Raw genomic sequence first — 23,329 nt, 5'->3', positions numbered from 1 at the left:
TCAGCCTGGATGGGTTCTCCATTGCATCTGCCTTCATGTATGGATTTTTAAACCTCAGACTGCATCCCACCCAGACTCACCAAGATCTACTCAGTCTTGGCCTCAGGCTAACTCTTGACACTTTGACCACCAGCTGGTGCAAACCTGCGCACAGCTTGCCGACGGTCAGGCTTAATAAGTCTTTGACCGTGAATCTGACTCACGCTTGAATCAGGCAAATGCACGGTAACTCATACCTAAACTCATCCCGACAGTATTGCTCAGGCTTTCTGGTGAGTATTAATTACATGAGAGGTAACTGAATAGAATGACAACAAACTGATTTAATAGTTAACTACACTTTTATTGTTTCTTTTTAAGTCCAGCCAATGAGAGAGAGTCCAGTTTCATCCCTCACAACATGTGCCCACTCATGTCCGGTGAAGCACTGAACTTAAGCAAACAGCCAAATACCACCACCAGTGATGTCATCAAACTCAGACCATCATGTGCATGAGACTGCAGGACCATTTCTCAACTTTTAATGAGTGAGATTCCTTTAGTCAGTTTAAGGATTTGTCTCTAAAAAAATCCTCCTCCACAGACTTGATATACAATAAGTGACTGGCTTAATGAAGCAGCTAATGCACATATTAGGCTTATCTACACTGTCTCTGTCTCTGACATAAAGGGATGTCACTCAGGAATGGAATGTATTTCATATGAAGCTATGAGGTTGAGAAACTGGCATGAGTTGATTCGTTGCGAAGTATGGAGCGTTACAGTACCATTTTGTTTCCAATGTCATGCATGTTAGAATGTAGAGCCACTGCTTCATCCAAAATGTCAAAGTTCAAGGCATTCATGCATTTGGCAACTCTTTCAATGATTTGTCGCATGAGGGGAAACTGGGAAAAGCACTTTGTGGTGGATGTTGATATAGCCACAATGTAGAAGCATGGCTAGCATCAGTCACACAAAATATGAATCCATATGCAGAGGAATCCAAAACACAGCATTTTTTCTCCACTTGGGGGAAATAAACTTCTAAACTGTCCAACCAGTGGTGGGTCATGACATACAAATATAGTAATAATCACAAACAAAACAACACCAGTTGATAATATAGCTATATAAGCAAGATCAGAGCTATATCGGCAACACCAGTTGCTTATGTAGCTCTGATGACATGTAACTCTCATGTTAATAAAAAGACAAACAGAGACATAAAGACAAATTAATGAGCTTTGGATGGGCTCTGACTGCTGACATGGATGGCTTTGCTTCTTTTTGAACTCGTACCAGATTATGAAAAACACTAAACCCTAGATTACTGTTATTGGAGCTAGGCAAGTTGTCTTATTAGAAAATATTGATACGTCAGACATTGCACAATTATTGAACGGCATGAGCGTCGCTACTGTTCACTGTAATGTTAATAGTGACACTCACACAAAGCCATATAAGAAAGAGAGATGAAATGAAAAGGTTTACATTAAAAAAAAAAATGCCCACATTCTTTAAAAAGCACCAGCTGGTACCGCTGAGGTCCAAATGATACAGTCAAAACAAAAGTATTTTTAGGTAAATGCACACTGACATGGGTTGCTTTTCAATCTTATTTTGGAGTATGAGCATGATTCATACAACAACATTGAAAAAAATGTTGTAGTGAAGCCATGATCACTGCACAGTTGTATAAAAGCAGCCAGGTGTGGCAAGCACACAAAATTACTGTCATGCATTGTTTATTTACCGTAGTTTTGCTCTGCATTTGAAACTGTATGTTTGGTATGCTGTGGAGTTTCATTTCTTGTTTCCATGGTTTGCTTTACATTCAACTTTGCAAATGCGGATACATGTGCCAAAAATCACTCACATTTACGTGACTTATTTTTTTAACCTTTTGAAATTATTCTTCTAGATAGCAATGTCTACATGCACACACTTAGAAAGTGGTATTCTGTCAATAGAGTACATGTTATAATTTGGAAATAAACACTGACTGCATGTCAAACATTTTTTTTTTCCAAAGAACGTATGACATCCATAGTATATTAGATAGCAAAACCATATAAATTATTGCATATATTTTAGCATGACATAAATTGCTCTTTGCCCTATGATGTTTGCTAATAAAACTGAGAATGCAAAAGGCTAAGATTTGCTTTGACTGTATCTCTGTAACAGAGGGTGTGCTTCATTTTGAAAAGAAAACAGGAGGGAAAGCCACAGAACTGCAAGAAGAGAAAAGAAAAGAAACACATAAAGACAGTTTTATAAACTTGTACACTTATCCTTCACAAGTATTTACCTGTTTAGCTTATACTATGGAATGCAATGTAGGATAGATTATCCAAAACGTCACACATCAAATGAAACCGACACTTCTCAACAGACGTTCATCTGTATAAGAAAGTTTGGCTCCATGATGTAAAGAGACCAGCCAACCTGGCCAAAGTGTGTAGTCCACACTCACACGCATCATCCATTTTAAACAAGTTATAGTGAAAGATAAGAGCAATCGTTTATATAAGGCATATTGAAAAAGTTGACAGAACTCCTTTGACGCTCCTCCGAAGATGCTTTGTTGATATTAAATAAGGGATGTCTTTGTCCATTTCCAATTCGTTGTTGTTGTTGTGTGTCTTTTTCCACAGACATATTCCAGAGGGGAGAGTTAGAATATGGTGCTCTGGTTGCAGTGTGGAACCAAAAGATTATGGAAAAAGCCAAAGTCCTTTTAGGCATCGACCTTACAGAGTCTCCTTCACAGGAAGTGAAGACAAAGATGGAGCTACATTCAGAGGTCCAGGCAGAGGAGAGCCAACAGGAGCAGGCAGGTTAAACTGAGAGACTGGACAGCTGGGACGCCTCCACCTGGGACGCCTACACAGAGTGAGATGAAAACATTTAATTTTGCTTAGAAATTAAACGATTTGACAGTCAAAGTGGCTGCTGATTTGAAGGTGTCCTCCAAAAGCTGACCACCAGAGAACCCCAAAATATATGATCCCTGGGGGCCCCACCCTCATCCATCAAACTAAAACCCATACTCAGTATGTGAGGTGTGATATTATACCCCATCTGTGTGGAGATCACCTTATATGCCCCTTCATTTGTCACTGCCCTGCATTTGAAAATACCCCATGGCTTAAATTCCCAGGTCTGTGAAATCAAGCTGTCAGGTGGGTCTGGGACAGAAAGATAAGGGTTAAGGAAAACCACAGGAAGGGTTTCCTCAACTCATCAAGATCAATTACAGAGGCTTAAGACCCCCTCTACCTAGACAGCCAGGCTGTCAATCCATCGGCCAGCAGGGGGATAAAGTCAGTGGGCCATCACTAGGCTTTAGTCATGGACTGTAGAGTCCCCCATCTTAGCCCTCCAATCTAAAGTATGAAACCTGAAGTGACAGCTCTGCTCTGGCCCTTGGGAACCCTCTGACAGTGACAAATGATACCCCCCTGCCATCTTTAAACCTGCTTTAATCCCACTAGCAAATGATAGGCCAGGAATGAGCAGTCACAGCATGCCACCTCGGCACTATGGATTTAAAATGTCATCAGGTCACTCGAACGCTTTCTTTATTTTTGTGCCACTGATGTGAGACTAAACCTGCATGAAGGCAATGTATCATTTTACTCAATAGAATTTACTCTATCACTAAATTACATTTCACTGGTCTCAAAACTGAACATGACATCTACAGTTTGCCGGTGAACAGTGAAGACTAGCCCCAAAACATTACCATTACCATCACTTAATCAGTAAAACATTTTCAAACATTCAAAATAAAGCTGGGAAACTTACTTTTCCCTCAATGAAAATGATGCCACAAATGGGACTTTTTAGAACTTTTTAAAGTGGATTAACTAGGATAGATTATGACAAAAAGAAGACAAATAACATTATACAATATGTATTCAAGTATTATATTATTTGTAGATTTTATTCTATTTGTATTAGAGGCTGAAAGAACAGGCTTAGGGACATTACAAGATGTTTTATGTTCAAACAAATAAGTGCTTAAAATAAGCTACATATGTGATAATTTAGAATAAGCTTTCTGAATGCAGTGCTGGTAAACATAGACAATTTATATTGAAATATGTTGGAGGCTTTGGAATTGCACCAATTTGGAGGAATCATTCACAGCCTTGGGCTGGTGGAAACCTTATCATGCAGTAATACAACATCTGAGCCCCTCAATTACGACTGCAAAGTCATATTAACATAAACTGGAAAACTCATCAGAACAAGTCATTCAATCTTGCATTTGGTCTTCTTTAGAATTATATTGGAAAAAAGTGGGCAAGCAGGGCATGACATTAAGCTCACCCTTTGCCCATGGCAAGTCTAGAAAGGGAAGAGTGAACCCAGCAAGCAAGTGAGACTAGACAACAGAAACTTAAACGTCATGAACTCAAACTTCATAAACAGAAACTAAAGTAAAAGAAATTTCTGGAGACAATGTTTAATTGCAAACTTTTGTCTGTGAAGTACAACCACCATGGCAGCAATAAACTACAAAAGAAAAGAGAGAAACTGGATCTTGCAGGTCAAAATGAAACTGGCATTATTCTGGTTCTACTGATATTCTGGACTAAGCAACCAAAGTGCATGATGGGTTGTGGCTGTTACCTGTGATGTGGATTTGTGCCACAGCACCATCCCCTCCTTCGCTGGTCGCCCGGACCTCGACCACAAAATCCCCCTCTCTGGGCACAGGAAGGTCTATGGTCCGTCTACTGGTTGTATAAAGCATGCCTGTGGAATGGCCCTGCTGTCTGAGCAGAACCTACACACACACACACATACACGTCAGAAATAGCAATATAATATACAAAACTTTATTTATGCTTAAACTATCAAAATATAAGCAAAAACAAGGTCAAAATAAAATGAGTAACAAGTAGGCAAATAGTTTAGCAAGACTGCAAAATTTCAGATGAGAGAGAAACAAAACTATATTCACCTTGTAACCATCTATTGATGACTCGTTCCACAGGGGCTCAACATGTTCCCAGGCAATATTTACTAAGTGGCCCTTTAACTTTTTACCTATTATTCTGGGGGGTTGACTGGGAGCTGGTCAAACACAAACAAGCAAACAAATTAGCAAACAACAATGAGGACAAGTTACATTAAGATGACTTTGCGGTCCACATTGGTGAGTTAACATACGGGCTTTCTTGGTGTAGATCTGGAAGTGAGGGCTGGGCGGCCCGTATCCAGCAGCGTTGTAGGCCCGGATCTCGATGAGGTAGTGGGAGTCCGGCTTCATGCCCTCCAGCCTGGTGTGGTTCCCCTTACCAGGCACTGCCACCCTGTGGGCTCCACCTTCGCTGTCATCCTGCTTCTTCCAGTATTTCACCTAGGACACACAGGCCCACAAAGGAGTCAGTTAGTATTGACCTAAAATAGCTGAGTCCAAAATAAAATGAAAAAAAAAATTTAAAATTTTTTAAAAAAAATCAGGAAGTTCAGAAAAAAAATATTCAACTCAATTTTATTTGCATAGTGTCAAATCATAACAAAGGGCTTCTCAAGGCTCTTGACAGAGAACCAACAGGTTCACCCCATGAACCAAAATCTCCCCCACGAGGAAGAAACCCTCTTCACAGGGAAAAAACCTCGAGCAGAACCTGGTTCTGGGTAGGTGACCATCTGCCTTGACTGTTTGTCACAAAAAATAACAAACCTGAATCTAGGAGCATCTGTTGGGGCTTACTGCATATGGGTTTTTTTCCACAAAGCAGGATTAGCAGGTCAGACAGATAACTTTAAAAATGTTACGAAATATTTTATGAAATTTTGTATTATTAGAAACCATCAGCATGAGATATAACATGATCTTTTTCACAGCTATCTGGCTAACTGCTTTGTGGATCACCCCCCAATACAACACATTCAGTGTTGTTAGAGCAACAGCTACCAAATATTGGTAAAGCACTTTTTGTGAGATACAAAATGCATTAAGGCATGTGGATTAACAAAGTCATCAATTATAAAGCATAACTGTTCATGGCTGCTGGATTGTACAACAAAATAACAATAAAATTCAAGATTAAAAAAAGTTACATAAAAAGCCAGGCTTTTCATATAAGTGCCTTTAAAATAGAGGTTTAAAAGATGAAGATTTAAAATTACTAAAGTGACTTTGAAAATATTACTGGGATTGTCCCCACCAATCTGCCATCCACACTAAGTTAACCCAAATCATCATAAGAGCTTCCAAATGCTATTTGACCCTGGTTTGACATTTATCTCATTCATAGATACAAAGACTCACTTTTGAGAGTTTATACAGTAAGTAACAAGTACAATAAAGAAAAAGCAAGAAAAAAAAGAAACACAGCTCAGGGACAGACCTGGTATCCATCTACATGGCTGTGGGAGATTGGCAGCCACCACACGATGGCCTCAGTGGCAGAGAGAGCTTTTCCCTCTACACGGGTTGGGGCTTCAGATGGAGCTGAACGGAGACACAGAGGACAGCATGGTAAATGTGGAATGGTAAGAGAACCAGCACTGAACATGTCCTTCAGAGGTCATTTTCATCAGGTACATTCAATTCACTTACTCAGTGTTGCAAAGCATCATCATTTATCTATGTGAATACATATGACATTGACCCTTTAAAGCATACACTCTAATGGCTCGGTTACCCTGTTCATAAACTACCTAGTGCTTCACAATTTATGGCTCCATGCCTATGGGAAGTGTAGTTTCGCTGAATTAATGCACTTTTCACTCAGTGGCACCCAAGCATCACGTTGGCAATGTGAATCTATCGCTAAAGGAACAAGAGAAGTGACAGAAATCTCTCTCTGTTCACAATCCCTCACTCGGATGGTTTTACTTGAGTTGTAGGTCAGTAGCACACTGGATATTGTATTTTCAATCACAGAATTGTCCTTGAATGTTAAACTGTTACAACAGCAGCACCAACAAGCAATCCTACACTGTCATTGAGCGAAGACACACATACACCAGCAGGCACACAAATTCTTATCACAGGTACAGCTGCAAACACAGTTATTTGCTAACTTACCTATTAAAATTGTGGACATGCAAAACACACAAACATCCCAAGTTCCTATGGTGTGTTACTATAGCAACAAGGCATCTCTGTAACCCATCATGATGCCAGTGGTTATCTCAACGGTCTGTCAATGGAAGTTAATAACTGGGCTAAATGCTTTGCATCCTTGGGCGAATTATCAGCTTTCTGGTTCATGCTACATAGATCATGATAATCCCACCGCTGAAGGCAAGCAAAGGAGGGAGCGGGAAAGAGAGAAAGGGGAGGGCAGGTTCACATTCAAGGGGTATTAAAATTCCTCAAATCTATACATGAGAACTCCTATTAAATGGATCCTAGTCCATAGAAAACTTTGGTAGTAAGTAGGTGACACTGACAGATTGAAATAGCAGAGTGTTGGCATATTGAAGAATCCCTCATTCTCTGTGATGCTTGGCAAACAAGATGATGTTGATCTGAGACAGCGCTATGAGATCAGTTTGGCACTCTTCCCTGCTATGCTTCAACTCTGAGAGACTGCAAATGTCTTCTGGGATCAGTGCTTACCATCTTGTGCAGAGTAAATGATCGCCGTGTGACTGAAGGGTCCCTCTCCTTTACTGTTGAAGGCCTTGACCTTGACTTCAAACTCTGTCGAGGGAGAAATGGAGGCGTTCTTGTGGACGTAGCGCCTGGCCTCGGGGTCAGCGACCGTCACCCTCCACCACTCTGAGCCGTCATGGGGTTTGAAGGCCACAATGTAACCAAAGTTAGGCCCAGAGTAGTATTGCGGCTGTACAGGCTAACGACACCAGAAAACATCAAACAATTACATGGTGTCTTAATCCAAAGTACCTCTTAGTATGCATTTCAGGCATAAGTGAGAATTTAATTTCTAATCCTGGCAGTGCTAGGATCATCCGCATGCTAACCTATTTATGCTGATGAAGTGAACTGTAGATCAACAACTAAAAACCCCACATGAACCCTGCAAAGGAAAGGGTCAGTCCCACAAATCAGATTCGTGTGTATGCTCTCTGTTCTGTGAGTGTTATTCAAAAAGTTGTGGCACTTCACTGGCTTGGAAATCTATCTCACCTCATGCCTCATTTCCCGTGTTAGCACTGCGGCTTCATAATCACACCATATGTCCGTTGAGACATGCATGCATTAAGCACCGCTAACCTCTAAACACATTGCCTCATCCACCAGCTGCTCAGGAATTGAATTGCCATGCCTCCGCCAAGCAAAAGGCAATTTGCCCATGATTGCTAATCTATCAGAGGATACAGCGGGAAGATGGAGGGTAACGATTCTGTTCAGTCATTGATTTTTGATGACAGTGATTGTCTGGTGGAGTATAAAGCATGAGATTACCTCCAGTTAAGGAAGCACTTCACTGGCTAAAATTTATTTTTCTGTTCTTCTGGATGTTCAATTTCTATAAGAAAGTGCCTCACCATTATTGAAAGCTGTTGTTGTGCTATACTGTTGTCTTGCAAAGGGAATGAGGTCTCATCATTGTAAAATACAAACATATTCAAATGCCCTTAATTTTATCTTGGCTTTGAGGTATCAAACTTATGTGGAAAAGCAGCATGTCTCCTTTCAGTGTACCTTTATACTGAATGAGAAGCTTCTGGTTTGCTGAGTTCATGGCATTTCCCCCCCCGTCAGAGCAAGAGAGGTGGAATGTGGCTAGACCTACCGTCCAAGTGATGGTCAGCTCCCTGCTTGTCCCTCCACCCCCGCTGATGTCCGAGGGCGCCACCACAGGAACTACAATGAGACGGTAACAGCAAAACTCTGAGCCCACATGTTGAGAGTCCACATGAACAACGCCAACCCACACAGGCCGTAACCTATCCCTGGCAGTACTACTGAAACATCTTTCCTCCACAAATACAATATCAGTGTCCTGGGCTGTGCCAAACGCAACACCTTAATGTTCATGTGGGAGCCTTGCCACTGAGAGAGACGTAGAGGCAAGAGTTCTCTTCTTTCGCCTCAAGTCTGGTTGTTCACTCTCAACTGGCTAAGATTATTATTTTAAGAGAGGTTACTGTAGGCCTGTGATTTCCATTTTATAATTGAATTTCAGTATACAGTTTCATCAAAGTGCTCATTTGTAGAGGTTTATGTGGTGCGTCTGGCAGCATGCTTCTGCCGTAGGAAGTGGAGCACTATGGAATTTCTGCTGACTCATTTCAACAGTGATACTTCACATAAGTAAACAGGCCTATAATCGAATGATGATGAATAAATATTAGAGTGGAAAGCTGAACCATAGCACTGCATCTCATTTCCTTACAAGTGACTTACTCCTTCTGAAAGCTCCATTAATCTAATGTAGTGATCCATATGTCAGCCCGAAGCCTGGCTCTGATCTTACCTGCTTCCAGGGTGAGGACTTCAGCTGATGGGGTGCTGGGGTCCCCTGTGCCCAGAGTGTTGGTGGCAATCACTCTGAACTCGTACTCGGTCCAGGGGAACAAATCCACCACTGTGGCTGTCTCCACATTCCCTTCTATGACCTCAGGAGCTAGAGAGAAACGCACAGTTGTTATTTTCCAGTGTCAACATTTCAGGGCAATAGCACGGTATGTTAAAACATTAAACAGTACAAGTCATACGGTCCCACAGTTCAACAAAAATATCCATAAAACAACAATGAATATCCATTTTTGGAATGCACTGCTATATTTTGAGTGACTGTGGCTTAACTAAATTACATTTTACTCATCTTTAAGAGACATCAGTCACCATGCAGGCCTATCTGTATGTGGGATGACTCAAATTATTATAGCACCCGTGCCAGCTCAGCATTAAGTTAGCGCTGTTTATTTGACCAGGCAGTGGGCTGGAGTACTCACATGTGGTGGCGTCCTTCCAAACATCTTTGGAGAAGGAGTCCCTGTACTGGATGGTATATTTGGAGATGGGGCTGTGGTTGTCTGCACCACAGCTCCACTGCAACCTTACACTCTTGTCAGTGATATCCGTCACTCGCAGCCCACCTGGGGGGCCGGGGGGACCTGGGGAGAGGAGGAAAGGAAATAAAGAGGAGCTAATCAGGTCACTGGATGCAACAGAGGTGTAGATGAATTAAAAGCTGTAAAAATGAAAGCAAGAGTGGAACTTGGTGAGACTGTCCTTTCATCTTAAGGTCACAAGGCACTGTATCACCAATTTGTGTTGTCGATGTATCCTACTTGGTCTTCCTTTGTAAGCAGCTATGGATAAGTGTGTTGTTTAAGTGCCAAAAATTGTACAGTAGAATGAAGCTGTCAGTGTAGAATATTTCCAGAAACAGCAACTGGGGAAAGACAAGGAATCCACATACTACTTTGGATTAAAAAAAAAAAAAAAAAGTCAAGAAAGAGGAAAAATTGTCTTTTTATGAATTCATTAAACCAAACTGTATCAAAATTTCCACAAAGTGCCAATGTGCAAATACCAGGAAGCAATCTTTTGCATACTTGCCAACCTTAACAGTCCAAAAATAGGGAGACTGGCGGACTAAAATTACAGTATTACCATATACGTGTATGCATGTGCCAAATGGGAGAAGCTGATGAACAAAGTAAAGTTTTACTAGATTTGTCTGGATCTCACACTACTGTCATCACAGTAGCTTACCTAGACCATAAAGCTGTGGTAATTAAAACCGCTAAGGGAAGATTAGTGATGACTGTTCTGACAAATGTGTAGAATAAGCATTTAATTTACTAGCTGAACCGACATGGCTCTCATAGACAGCCCAAGTCGCTGATAAATTATGTGCTTATTTCACATTTTTGTCAGTTACACTGAAATAGTCCTTGTGTTTGTAATATCAATTATTGTAGCTTTGAACATGAGGCTGTTCTGCCTATAGCTCTGACAGAAAAATGTTTCTGAATGTCATGACACTCACTGACTCTACGCCAAACTGACTGGAACCTACACTGGAACCCGTTGCTAATCGTACTGAGGGACTGACTTCAAGTGCAATAGTTCTCCTAAGAGCTTTGGAATCACAAAACATAACATGTCATAATTAGCCCATAGCTAATATTGTTAATGGACCAAAATAGACCATAAAATAACTGTAAAAGTATTAGCAAATGTGCTTTATTTTCTTTCAAGTTCATGGGGAGAGTCTTTTGGCAGGAGTCCTCTTTCTTTAAACAAGTTTATACTTCAACACCACTCTCCAAAAAGAACAGCTGTTTGATGCATATCACACACACAGCACATCAAAGCCCACACATTTCCACTTTTTAGTCGCCTCTTTAAAAGACATCTGTAAAGTCTGATGGATTTAGGCTTAGAGCTTAAACCCACTGACATATATTAACTGAGCCTGAGGCGAAATCATTTGACTCCAGTGTTTCTCTTGGTTGTCCTGCTCCTCTTGATTCTTCCTTTGGAGAATAAAGATGGCCTAATAGAAAACCCAGACTGAGTCAGGGTTAGCCTTCCAACCCACAGCCCCAGAAATCAGCCAGGATTTACTTTTTTCATGTCTGTCACAGAACATGAGCCTAGAGAACTAAGGCGATTAGACCGTCAGAGCCGGACGACCCTTAAGCTTCCCTTCTTCTTTGTGAAGAGTCAGAAGTGAGAGCAGAGTTGTAGCAGTGAAACATCTAAGGATTCTTTTGCAGTTCCATGTAAGGGATGAAGTATTGTGCAGATGTTGTGCGGGTCTATGTGGACACTACTGTGTGATATGGATAAAAAATAGATGCTTTTCTGTCCTAATGCTTGGCATAGCCTGTGTTTGGAGTGATAAGCCTCACTGCTAGGGCAGGGTTTTTTTTTTTTGTTTTGTTTTGTTTTGTTTTGTTTTTGAATGGGATATGACGAAGCCCGAGCACCAAAGCCAATAAACTGTGAATATTTTCCCAGTTGACAGACACTGAAGTCATCACAGTAACATTTCAATACTGTGCTGGGCTGGCCTGTAACATAACACTACAACAACAGTAACACCCAGCATATGAAAACAACTCTTCTGCGTATCTCAAATCCCTACTAATAACAAGCTACAGGTGCAGAGTCGTGTTTTTAGTTTGGACAATCTTGTGCAGCAGATCTGCTTCCTCATCTTCCGTGATAAATGGCTGTCTTTCATCTCTCTCTCTGCGCTCCTGACTGCTGGCATTTGGCACTCCATTAGGAGCAGCCTAGGGCCTGTGTTTTGGTTCCACTCTGGGAAACGTCACAGTCAGCCGCAGTGCATTCACCTGGCCTTCTGTCAACACCTGCTCTGAAAGCAGCAGCAGCAGCACACCCAGGGCACAACAGGGATCACCGGCAACCGGATCACTTTTGGAGTTCTTGGGGCCTATCTGAAGAGACCCTTTGTCCACCAACACTAGGTCTGTTTCAAGGCCGTGATGGGAGGGTGAAAGGCAAGCTCTCACTCATCAGGAAGTGGAGGGTAAAAACAGTGAAGTGTGTTGAATCATCCAGGAGGTACAGTATATGACAGGCAGCACACAGCGGAAGCACAGTGTTCAGTTTGTGCTTGTTGATATCTGTAGATGTGGTTGGTGAGACAAGCACTGCAATCAGCAGTGATCCACATCAAATGATTGTGGTGAAAGATAAAAATCCATGGTATTACACAAGACTTTTTTTAGTCATCAGTGAGCCAACACATTGGCAATATACAGGCTGAAAGTAATAGTTACAGTGACAGCAACAGCTCTCGTTATTCTAGGCAAAAGCGTCACTCGATTCACTCATAGTGAAGACAGGAGTGAGCTTTGACTCTTTTCATTCTGCTTGATTCAAAACACATAGACCATGACTGAATGTGATGGTGCTGACTTTAAAACTGCGGTGACACCAAATATTCAATTTTCATGAATAGCACCAAAGCATCACTTCATTTCATTCCCATTTCATTTCATATTTTCTATTAGCACATCTGTCAATGAAACATCAGCATCATCTTGTTATTAAGAAACTTCCCATGCAACTCAGTAGTGGAGCCAACAACAAACTTCCCTGCAAAAGTTTTCTGGGCCAAACAATTTGTTTTTCAAGTTACTCTTGTTAGCAGGGCACCGAGACTTTGCTGGATAAATTTGACCTAATCTGTAATGAGAACAACAACAACTCTAGCAATGCAGTCGAGTATGTTTCAGTCTGCCTCTGTGTTACTTTCCCGATTTCTAGTAAGTCTGCAGGCAGTTCATGAGCATTTGAATCCTTCATCTTTGAGCAGTGTCTGAGGAGTTAGGCTGACCTTTATGGGAGCCTAGCAGCAGATAGCTAGTGTTTTGTGTTAAGACTGCAGTGTGAAGCTCCCTGACATGTGCTTTCTCTGTGTGTGTGTGTGTGTGTGTGTCTGTGTGTGCGTGCACATGTGTTTCCTGCAGTCGGCATAGCTTGAGGACCCAAGGCATTTCCTTCCATAGCTTTTTCCAGCCCTTTCTCTCACACTTTCTCTTCCGTGGAGCCTTGGGGTTGACAGATTAGCCAGCGAAAAAAGGCTACGGTCTGGCAACTCTGGAGAGATTTACTTCTCTAACACACACATGCATACACACTGGAGAACATACACATGTGCTATGTTAAGGAAGTACGCTCACACACTGACAATACAAGTAGGGGAAGAATATTTTAATGAGCAAAAAAGAAAATGTCCAACACTACGGCACTCCTCTAAAGTGTTTTTGTTGAGAATTTAGTTTAACAGGGCCTTACAGAACTTAGAAATGTAGGATCTGATTTTTGTTTGCACTAGGTTTTGGAGTTTTGGAATTCTTCCTCTACTTAAATTTCTCTCATACTATCTTTGTGTGACATATGTGTAGGTATGTATGCATGTGTGCATGCATTTGGTTATGCATGCATCAATGTGTATTTAGTTTGTGTGTTACAGTATGACTCACCCCTGACGACCAGTTGGGCAGAGGCAGTGACGTTGTCCAATGGGGTTTGGGCGGTGCAGGAGTAGCGTCCAGCATGCTTCAGCTGGGTGTTCTTAATCAGCAGCTCGCCATTTGAGCTTCCATTCTAGACAAAACAAATAAAACACACATGCAACAGCAGGCAACACCATTCGTGATATTTTGAAGTCAAAGATTACACACTCTGTATGTGTCAAAATGCTGTTGTCATAAAACCTATATGAACCTGTATGAACTTAATACTTGATTTGAACTGTCCAGTATTAACATTCAACTTAGAATCAACTTTGTATCAAACTAACCCTAACCCTAACACACAGCTGATACTAAGTTAAAAGTCAGTTGATAGTCTATTAATACTAAGTAGAGTATTTACATTGGACAGGCTGATATGAAGTTTAGTATCTGCAATGACTGAGTTGGGAAACCCAACTGATACAAAGTTGATGCTCCCTTGAACACTATAATTTTACTGTCAAAATAAAGTGTGACCAACTTGAATAATGAAAAAGAAAGTTGCAGTCCAAACTGTTAGCTTAGAACTCACAAGCTGCTGTACTTCTGCCCACCAAGGCCACAGGGACTAAGACCATTAAATTATCAACCCCGAGTATCCAATTAGTTGAACTGGGATGAGCTTAAAGCAGCAGGGCTATCAACTCTTGTCTCATTAAGAGATGTCAAACTTAATGCTGTGTTCATTAAAGGAGAGAGCACTCCCACTGCATACAGCCAACCTGAGGTAAAACCATCTTCAAAACCTATGATATCTTCCCATGGTGCATGACTGCATGTAACTTACTGTTTATGAGTCAAACTGGCTTTGCTGATACCACATAAACAGTATTAGCTGGAACATACCCATTCTACAAGGGAGGAAATAACTCTTGTGTACAGACACAGGGTATCATCAATCATAATCATGATATGGTGTTTGGCCAGTGGGTGGAGTGACAAATGAGAAATGCTAACCACTGCTTATGGCTGGAGCTGCACTAGGAGGGAGAGGGTCATGTCACGGATAATGGATGTGAGCGGAAATTGCTATTAAACTGATATACAGTGCACCAGCACCATTAGTCTAGGCTACTTTTGGGAAGGCATGCTAAATAGCTGTTGGAGTCACATTAATTTAAAACAGGCTATATTTTTCTGTTTCAGGTATTCCAATGAAAATACTACGGGCATTAACTTGATCTCAAATTTTCCTAATTATATGATTTGACCTGGCTGAACTCCAAGCTCAAGCTAGATCCATGAGCCCCGAGATTTTGTGGTCAGGTCAAAGTGAACGATGAGGCAAAACTCAATTCCAGTTGTTCGCTGACCAACATGACATCTTACCGGGGTTCGCTCGTAATGCTGTCTGTCCTTGTGCAAGTCAATGACATGACCGTCCAGGGACCAGATAAAGGTGATGTCCAGGGAGGAGTCATGTGATGCGGCACACTGCATTCGGGCACTCTCTCCCACTGTCACGTCAGCATTGGATGGGGCCAAGGTGATCTTTGTGGCCTCTGGGGAAAAAGACAGAAGTACAAGGTAAACCCAGTTTTGATGTGTTGCACTTTGATGATGACAAATACAACTGAAAGCAGTAGCCTGTCAAATTTCCAGCCTGGGAGTAATGCTGGCTTACTAATCATTTGTAGAAAAAATACATAGACAAATGACTTATAGCTGAATGGGAATTTTGAGCAAACAGAACTCCGTACTATACTTTTAATGGTTGGGAAAGCTCAATATGCACAAATGTCCAGAAGAGGGCAGAAAAGAGCTGTACATCCAGCAAAACCACAGAGCAGCTGTACAAAAAATGAAAAATGCTTGGCAGCTGTCTCTACATGTCAACAAACATGAAAGTCTTATCAGTGTAATTATTGGCTAGTCAATCAGGTGATGTCAAAACAAGCATCAGTCAAGTCACTCTCCTCACTGAACAGTTTGAGGTCCAAGACCTTGTCACATCACATCTGATCTAAAGTAAACTGTTTTCGCCTTGGCCTGGGAAGTGACTGATTATCCACCAGTGACCTCTGCAGACTTTTGCACTGCTCAGGCGACCATAACTCAGCCGTAGTGGACAGCTGGAGGTCGGGAGGTCATGATGGGATGGATGGCAATAAGAATGCCTGCCAGCAAAGGCCAATAACAGTCAAAGTAACATTAACAGTAGCAGAAACATTAGCAACATTAGTGTTACAAGCAACAGTTAAAGTAGGAGTGGGATCTTGCCTGTGATGGAGAGCGACCCGGTGCTGTTGGCTTTGCCCCGGTCGTTCTTGGCAAAGCAAGTATACCTCCCTTCATCTGCCAGCGTCACATTGAGGATCTCCAGGCTCCCGTCCTCCCAGATGAACATCCTGAGAAGGAGAAACCAGCAATGGTTCATTAGATACTGAGAGAGCAACTATATGGTTTAAACCAGTGATTTTCAAAGAGGGACCCTCCAGGAGTCTGTCAGTGGAACTTGCTAACAAGCTCCCAGAAGGTCATCAATAAAATGAGGAATAGTGCAATTTCACTATTACTAACTCACTAGAAATTGCTATGATACAAAAAAGTTATAATTTTAGCATTATGTTAAGTGTTCCCTCCATGCACACACACACACACACACACACACACACACACACACACACATAAATTATGCCAGTGTTCATATCCAACACCTAAACAATCTAATACTTAACACAAAACATATTTTCATATCAGGGTCCCTACGGTGAAATAACTTCAGAATGGGCTTTTGGATATTCAACCAAGGTTCCAGACCATGAAGAAGTTTGAGAACCCCTGGTATAAGCTACCTGATACAAAATATGATGGTCAAATGTCCCATCCAGGCTCTTGCATGGATAGTAGTGGATGCTCGATTCCATAATGGGCATATGGGATTGCTAAAAAATTGTGGTAACTTGAAAGTTCTCAGTACAATGTAACGTCAAATTGAGCTGGAGGCAAAGCCAACGATATCTGATTCATTTTCCTCTGCATATTTCATATTTGATGCATGGCAAATAGCATCACACCAGTTACTCCATCACCACTCCATACACTCTCTCTAGTCAGGCAGACAGCCACCGTAGTGAGCTTTAGAAGGCATATGCTGCATGGTAATTGGGCTGCTGCTCCTCTTCTGTGTGAGCTTGCATGTGTGTGTGTGTCTGTGTGTGTGTGGTGGTGGCTGATTAGACTTGTCTTGTCAATGAGGACTAAAGGGCTGTGGGTTTACACATCCTGTCTGTCCAGGCTGATGGGCTTTACACTGTTCTTAATGTCAGCCATAGACAGAGAGCAGACACTGCACAGTAACCACGGACAAACAAAAAGCAGTGCAAACAACCTTGCATATATAGTAGATTGAGGAGATCTAGAGTAGCTTTAGAGGGAGGCCAGACTCCGTGCTGGCAGGGATTCCCAATCACTTGTGACCCAGTTGTGTCTCACAGAAAAGAAAGGTTGGTAGATATTTGAATTTAAACCTGACTGCAAATGAAAAAGAAAGGTCAGCCATGACAAACCAGCTTTTCTGAATGAATAAATAAATATCCATACAATATTTACAGAATGGGGGTCAAACGTAAGTGCTTGATGATAGTAAGGGACTTCTCACCTGGTAGAGTTGGAGAGCAGCTCTGTGCCCTTGCTCCAGGAGAAGCTAGGCTTTGGGGCTGCTTTGGGTTGACACTTGATCACTACCCGGCTGTTTTTAGCTCCCAAAACCCTCTTCACTGGGTTGTGTTCAAATGTAGGAGCACAAGCTGAGGAGGGACAGCATAGATTATTCATCACAAAACATACTAGAATATGCATTACATGCATGCATACATTTATGACACATTTTACATTCATAAAAATGTTGTGTTTGCACACAGTATAGCATGAGCATGCTACACTGACTGAGTGGCCGGAGCCAGCTGTATGGCAACATATTATTCATTTGCCTTTTTTATGTAATCCAGAAAAAGTTTTATTTTTCTTATGCAAATCTGACAGTGCACACTGTATATTCTAATGAGCTGCACTTAGCTTGAAAAATGACCTTTGCACAATTTGACGCAGCAGCCGTATGTTTGACTCACCAATCACGCGCAGCTCTGCATTGGCATAGATGACTCCATGGTGATTTTCTGCTATGCACTGGTACATCCCTGAGTCTTCAAACGTTAAGCCAGTAAACTTCATCTCTTTCTTGTCATACTGCAGAAAACAGCAGGAGTGTATTGCCGAAGTATAATTATCCTACACTTCACTATCTCGCTCTGTTGATGGGATTCAAATTGCATTACTAAGCAGAGAATGAAAATGAAACCACTGATAGTTCACAACCACAGAAACACAGACGACAATTACTTAATTTGACTCGGAGAGGACTTCATTAATGCATAATGATGTATCGAGCAGCACAGGTACATCCAGCCACTGCCAGAACCTGCTACTCCCCTGGGTCTCTTTCACCTCGAGCTTGGTGACAGTTGTTTCTATGAAGGGTTACACAACCCACACTGGCACCCGCTCAATAACAAGAGGTACTTTCTTCTGACGCCGTGCCCTATGTGTGCCCACAGCGCCAGCCGCCTGTCACTGCTGTGCCACTCTAACTGCCCTGGCTGGCACAGCAAGCAGGCATGGCGGGATCCAGGGGACATCATGGAGCTGCACAAGGGCCTGTGTGTACTTCACAGCTATTGCTATTTTACAGCTGCCGCCAAATGGCTCTGTTATGGGACAATACAGATTTATAAGTTTGAACATTACCACGGTGCCGTTTTTCAGCCAGCGAACGTATGGTTTGGGTTTGCCACTGGCCACGCAGGACATGGTGTAGTCACTATCGATAGCTTTCTCTGTGCTGTTGATATGGTCCACCCACTCAGGATAGGCTGCAAATCGAGGAAGATCAGAGTTTCAGTGTTTGTTAGAAACACATAAAGTGAAAAAGCTACAAAGCTGCTGAATAATATATGATCTCGGAAAATACTAGAGGCATTCAATTACAGTAGGTGTTAGATCTAAAGAAGGAAAAAAAACTCAGAAAATGGACTAGGCACTGATGAGGCCAACTGAGAAATCACATCTGTATTTGGCTGGTGAAGCTGTCAGACATCAGCATGATTGGTGAGAACGATAGCAACCCTTTACTGAACTATCCTATGCGGTGCAGCTAGCTGAGAAGTAGAATTTGTTATAGACAGATTCTGCAGAACTTAACAAGCGCATGTGTCCCATACAATATATTTTTAGAGGAGAAGGATGAACAAAGCACTGACGCAATCCACAGTAAAGACAGACAAGATTCTTCTTACCTTCTACGGAGACTCGTGCAGAGTGGTAGTCCTTTCCTTTGGAGTTCATAGCCTCACACTGATAGGTACCCGCATCTTCAAACTGTACATTATTGAGGTGCAGATGAGCCCCCGACATGCCCAGCTCATGAGTGGATGGCAGCTGCCCGTCAAGCTTCCTCCAGCGGATCACAGGGATGGGACTGGCAAGGAGCACATTTCAACATGTAACACATATGCATCACTGCACTGTATCATCAGCATTCAGAAACATGCCCTATAAATGATTTACCTTTGTGAATAGAAAGTATATTGAGAGGGCTCTAATGTCTAAGCTGCTGCTACCTTGTGTGTATTTTACTATGTATTATGAATGAACCACTACATTTTGAAGGCTGTTGAAGCTGATACCAATTTTTTTTTTTTAATTTTTTTTTTTTTTTTTGTATTTTGCATTTTGCTTTACTTTGATAGTGACAGTAGTAGAGAGGAGAGAGGAAAGGCAGTGGAGCGTGAGGGGATGACACACAGCAAAGGGCCCGGGCTGAAATCGAGCCCACTTTGATGGCCATTGTATACTATAAATGACTATTTGTGCCCCCAAAGCCATACCTCCCCATCCTCCTTGATGAGCACTGCACAATGTAAATGATAATACCAGTTTCATCCAACAATGCATATTTAAAACATCACTACTGTAACAGTGATATTCGCTATGCTGTGTCCATGCCTGCACTTACTTCCCCAAAGCGAAGCACTCTAGTGTGATATTCTGCCCCACCAGGGCAGTGGTGTCTGGGAACGTGACTTTGAGGTCAGCAGGGTATTTCTTGATGGGACCTGGAGGGCAAAAGAACACACTTAAGTTGTAAAGCAGCTCACCTCTTCAAAACACTTCCAAATCTTATTCCTTCAATTTTATATATTTGCACTGATTTTTTTTTCTGCTTTAGGTTTGTTTTTTATATCATTGGATGTGATTGTTCAAGTGGGCCAAGCTAAACCAAAGGACAATTATTTGCAAACGCTGCTTATTGCAGGTGTGCCACCTGGACTTACATGCATAACGGTATGTGTGCAGATGTGTATGAGTGCATCACATGCAGTATGGACATGTACACACACACACACACTGCCCAATGGCTATACTTTTTAGGTGAGCAGCACAGTGTAATTCAGTGTATATGATGCAGTGCTTAGCTAGAGGCATGGAGTGCTTGGCTGAGGTAAAGGGTTAGCCTTCAAAATAAATGTGGCTAATGTACATACAGTGCATTGAGATTAGATGTATAGCATTTAACAAGAAGAAATGAACAGAAAAAAATGCCATGGCATGATCATCTCCTCATCCACACGCACACAAATGCAAATACCACAGAGTTAAACATGGGCCACATCACACCCAGAGGGCGCCTCTCTAGCTTGATAACGTAGGCAGTAGTCATAATACACGTATGCATGAGAGAGCGCAAACTAGCCCTCAGCTACGCTCCAGCCTGACCTCTTCAACGGAACAGAACATTCTAGTTTGTGTCCTGACCACCACTCAGGATGTGTCTGCCACAGGTGAAGCTAGCCAAGCTCAGAGGCCAATTCAAAGTCCACATCAAACAATGGAATAATTGATGGGACTCTGGGAAAGTCCCCAAGGAAAACGCAGACACAGCTGCCGAGTTTGATTTTTTTTTTTTCACTCTTTCCTTAGACCCAGTAAACACACAAACCAGTAATAAACAAAAGGTCAGTACTTTAGCTTGTGGTCTCCACCTCCGGGGACTCTTGCTTTTCCTGGTTACTCTTCGCAGCAAGTTGGCTCTGTGTTGAAGCCAGTTTTTGGGTGGCCTTCTACCACGTGAGGAAGATTTCTCCAGCCTTGAGCTTATTTGATCCCATATATCAAATTTAAAGAGTCAACAACAGTGGCATGACCTTATCTTATTAAATATGAGCGCCCTTATGATCAAACATCGGTCTCCAGCAGAGGAAGCAGATAAAAAAAAAAATCAATGCAGTATATCACTGTAATAATGCAGAGTCACTCCTTGTCTTCAGACTGAGAATTCATTCCCTCAGGAAAGGCTTAATGTCGCTGCACCTTATCCTGCATAAAGTAGCACCATACCTGGATACTGGTCCTTCTGTTCAAACAAACACTTATAAATTGCACCAATATGTTCTAGGGACACTGGAATATTTTCTGTTGAATTGTTTTGATTTAATCCTAATGTTGAACTCATCTGTTTGATAAGAGCATCAGATAAATACCTAAAAGTGACCTAAATGTGACCTAAAGTAATGGACTGACTTTGAAATGTCAATATTTTTTCCTCATATTTTAAGGCTAATGAAATGAAATGACATGAAATGAAATCGAAAAGCTTCATTAAAAATGATCAGAATCTGCAGTTCGATCAAAATACATTGTTAGTGACAAGTAACTTTTTTTTTGCTGTAATAAGGCACATAATTAAGATTACTGCATCCACAGACAATCCAAACACAGTAATAAATCATAACATATTGCAGTATAAACCATTAATCTCAGTGTTTTGTGAGATATAAGCTGCTGTCAACTGCAATAAGTGTCCTACTGGGATCAGTACCTATTATTAGGAAGGACGTTTAAAGATTACTGACTTTCAAATTAAAGTGAAAAGAAAGGACTGCTTATATAGCATACTCAAACACTGCTTCAGTGAAAAACGTAATATATATGGTAAGATCAGATATTAGAGATTGTGCAGAAATTAGGAAGCAGGAAGGGAGGCACTAACGTTCAGCCAGAGGCACGAGGGGGATGAACTTGGAGAAGACGCTCTTGGAGATGGAGGGGCTGGAAACAAAGCAGGAGTAGTTGCCACTGTCCGAAGCGTCCACCTTGGAGATATAAAGGTTGCCTGTTGTCTGGGAGACGAAGCGCCTCTTGTCCAATTGGATGAAGATGGGGAACTCGTTCAGCATCCATCGAAATGACAGCTCGGCTGCACAGGAAGACACATGACAACATTCAACCTGTCAATCAAGACTCGGGACACATAGCAACAGCTTGGGAAAGAGCTGAGGGGACTGGCGATGAAGCTGGCTCGGGCTGAATAATTTGCAGACATGCAAGGTAAAAATAGCACAATGCTTTGAATGGTGCTGGGAGTGATTCATTATTCAACTATCCATTGACCTTTCAAATGAAATCTAATAATCCATGTCGATTGGCTGAGAGAAATACAACACGGATATGGTAAACAGATTGGTTTACTGAGGTAATTCTAGCGGAGAGAGGTAACCATGGTTTCAGACTGTTGTGTTTTGCATAAGCATGAATATGAAAATGTGCTGTACAGTTCTCTGGCACTCTGGTTTAATAAAAGAGATTTGTTTAATCACAACCAACGCTTATAAAAAAGAACAGCAAAAAATAGAGTGAAATGAGGCCACATAAACACACAGAATCATGGTGACTCTTACCCACAGGAACACGCACATACACATATTATGGAAGGAAGCACTGCAAGGGGGGATTAGACGCAGTAACTGCTTTGATGACAAATTAGCTGGAATTAAAATATGAGATTGCCTAAAACACGTTCCTTCTCTTCTACATTTAGGATAGAGTGGAACTGTCAAAATAAACAAGCATTAAAACAGAGGTGACAGAACCAGTGACATCATCACATATTTACTTTAGAGAACATCAGAAAGGGCAATTCACTCCCTAACCAATAGAGGGCATGATTTCATTGGTTTTTATCAGATTGAAATGACCACCAATGGTAACAGCAATACATGGGCTGTTTGAAAAATATCATTTATTCATTGTCTTCACCTGCTTATTCATATTCAGGGTCACAGTGTGCTGCAATCCATCCCAGTTCACAGGGACAGGGAAACACACCGGACACAGTACCAGTATATCACAAGGATAATACTGATAGACAGACACACTCACACCTAGGGGGGCAATTTAGGGTCTCCAATCCACCTGATTTGGTTTTTGGACTGTGGGAGGGAATCATAGTACTTGGAGGAAACCCATACAAACAAGGACAGAGTATTTAAAGGAACAGCTCACCCAAAAAAAAAAAAAAAAAAACACATGCAAGCTGTATCTATCCACCAATGGGCATATATTA

The 23,329-nt window shown here is 41.7% G+C and overlaps 1 protein-coding gene across 2 annotated transcripts in view; it reads right to left on the bottom strand.

Annotated features, from left to right (window-relative positions):
- Nucleotides 1–322: 322 nt before the first annotated feature.
- cntn1a (contactin 1a) overlaps nt 323–23,329 on the bottom strand; it is a 69,966-nt gene continuing 46,959 nt past the window's right edge. For both annotated transcript variants that reach the window (XM_030053938.1, XM_030053939.1), the window contains exons 7-24: nt 21,977–22,183; nt 19,943–20,042; nt 19,224–19,405; nt 18,676–18,800; nt 18,000–18,117; nt 17,531–17,678; nt 16,150–16,277; nt 15,259–15,431; nt 13,897–14,020; nt 9,880–10,041; nt 9,399–9,548; nt 8,715–8,785; nt 7,574–7,808; nt 6,354–6,457; nt 5,167–5,356; nt 4,958–5,070; nt 4,624–4,780; nt 323–2,868 (exon numbers count right to left, since the gene is read on the bottom strand). In XM_030053938.1, coding sequence (XP_029909798.1) covers nt 2,783–2,868; nt 4,624–4,780; nt 4,958–5,070; nt 5,167–5,356; nt 6,354–6,457; nt 7,574–7,808; nt 8,715–8,785; nt 9,399–9,548; nt 9,880–10,041; nt 13,897–14,020; nt 15,259–15,431; nt 16,150–16,277; nt 17,531–17,678; nt 18,000–18,117; nt 18,676–18,800; nt 19,224–19,405; nt 19,943–20,042; nt 21,977–22,183 — 2,573 coding nt within the window. In that variant the 3' untranslated portion in view covers nt 323–2,782. The remainder of the gene's footprint in view (nt 2,869–4,623; nt 4,781–4,957; nt 5,071–5,166; nt 5,357–6,353; nt 6,458–7,573; nt 7,809–8,714; nt 8,786–9,398; nt 9,549–9,879; nt 10,042–13,896; nt 14,021–15,258; nt 15,432–16,149; nt 16,278–17,530; nt 17,679–17,999; nt 18,118–18,675; nt 18,801–19,223; nt 19,406–19,942; nt 20,043–21,976; nt 22,184–23,329) is intronic.

The sequence above is a fragment of the Myripristis murdjan genome, chromosome 6 (genome assembly GCF_902150065.1).
Source record: "Myripristis murdjan chromosome 6, fMyrMur1.1, whole genome shotgun sequence".
Classification (NCBI taxonomy): Eukaryota; Metazoa; Chordata; class Actinopteri; order Holocentriformes; family Holocentridae; genus Myripristis; species Myripristis murdjan.
Note: the sequence above shows the minus strand (reverse complement) of the source record. Positions and strands in the feature narration are given on the sequence as shown.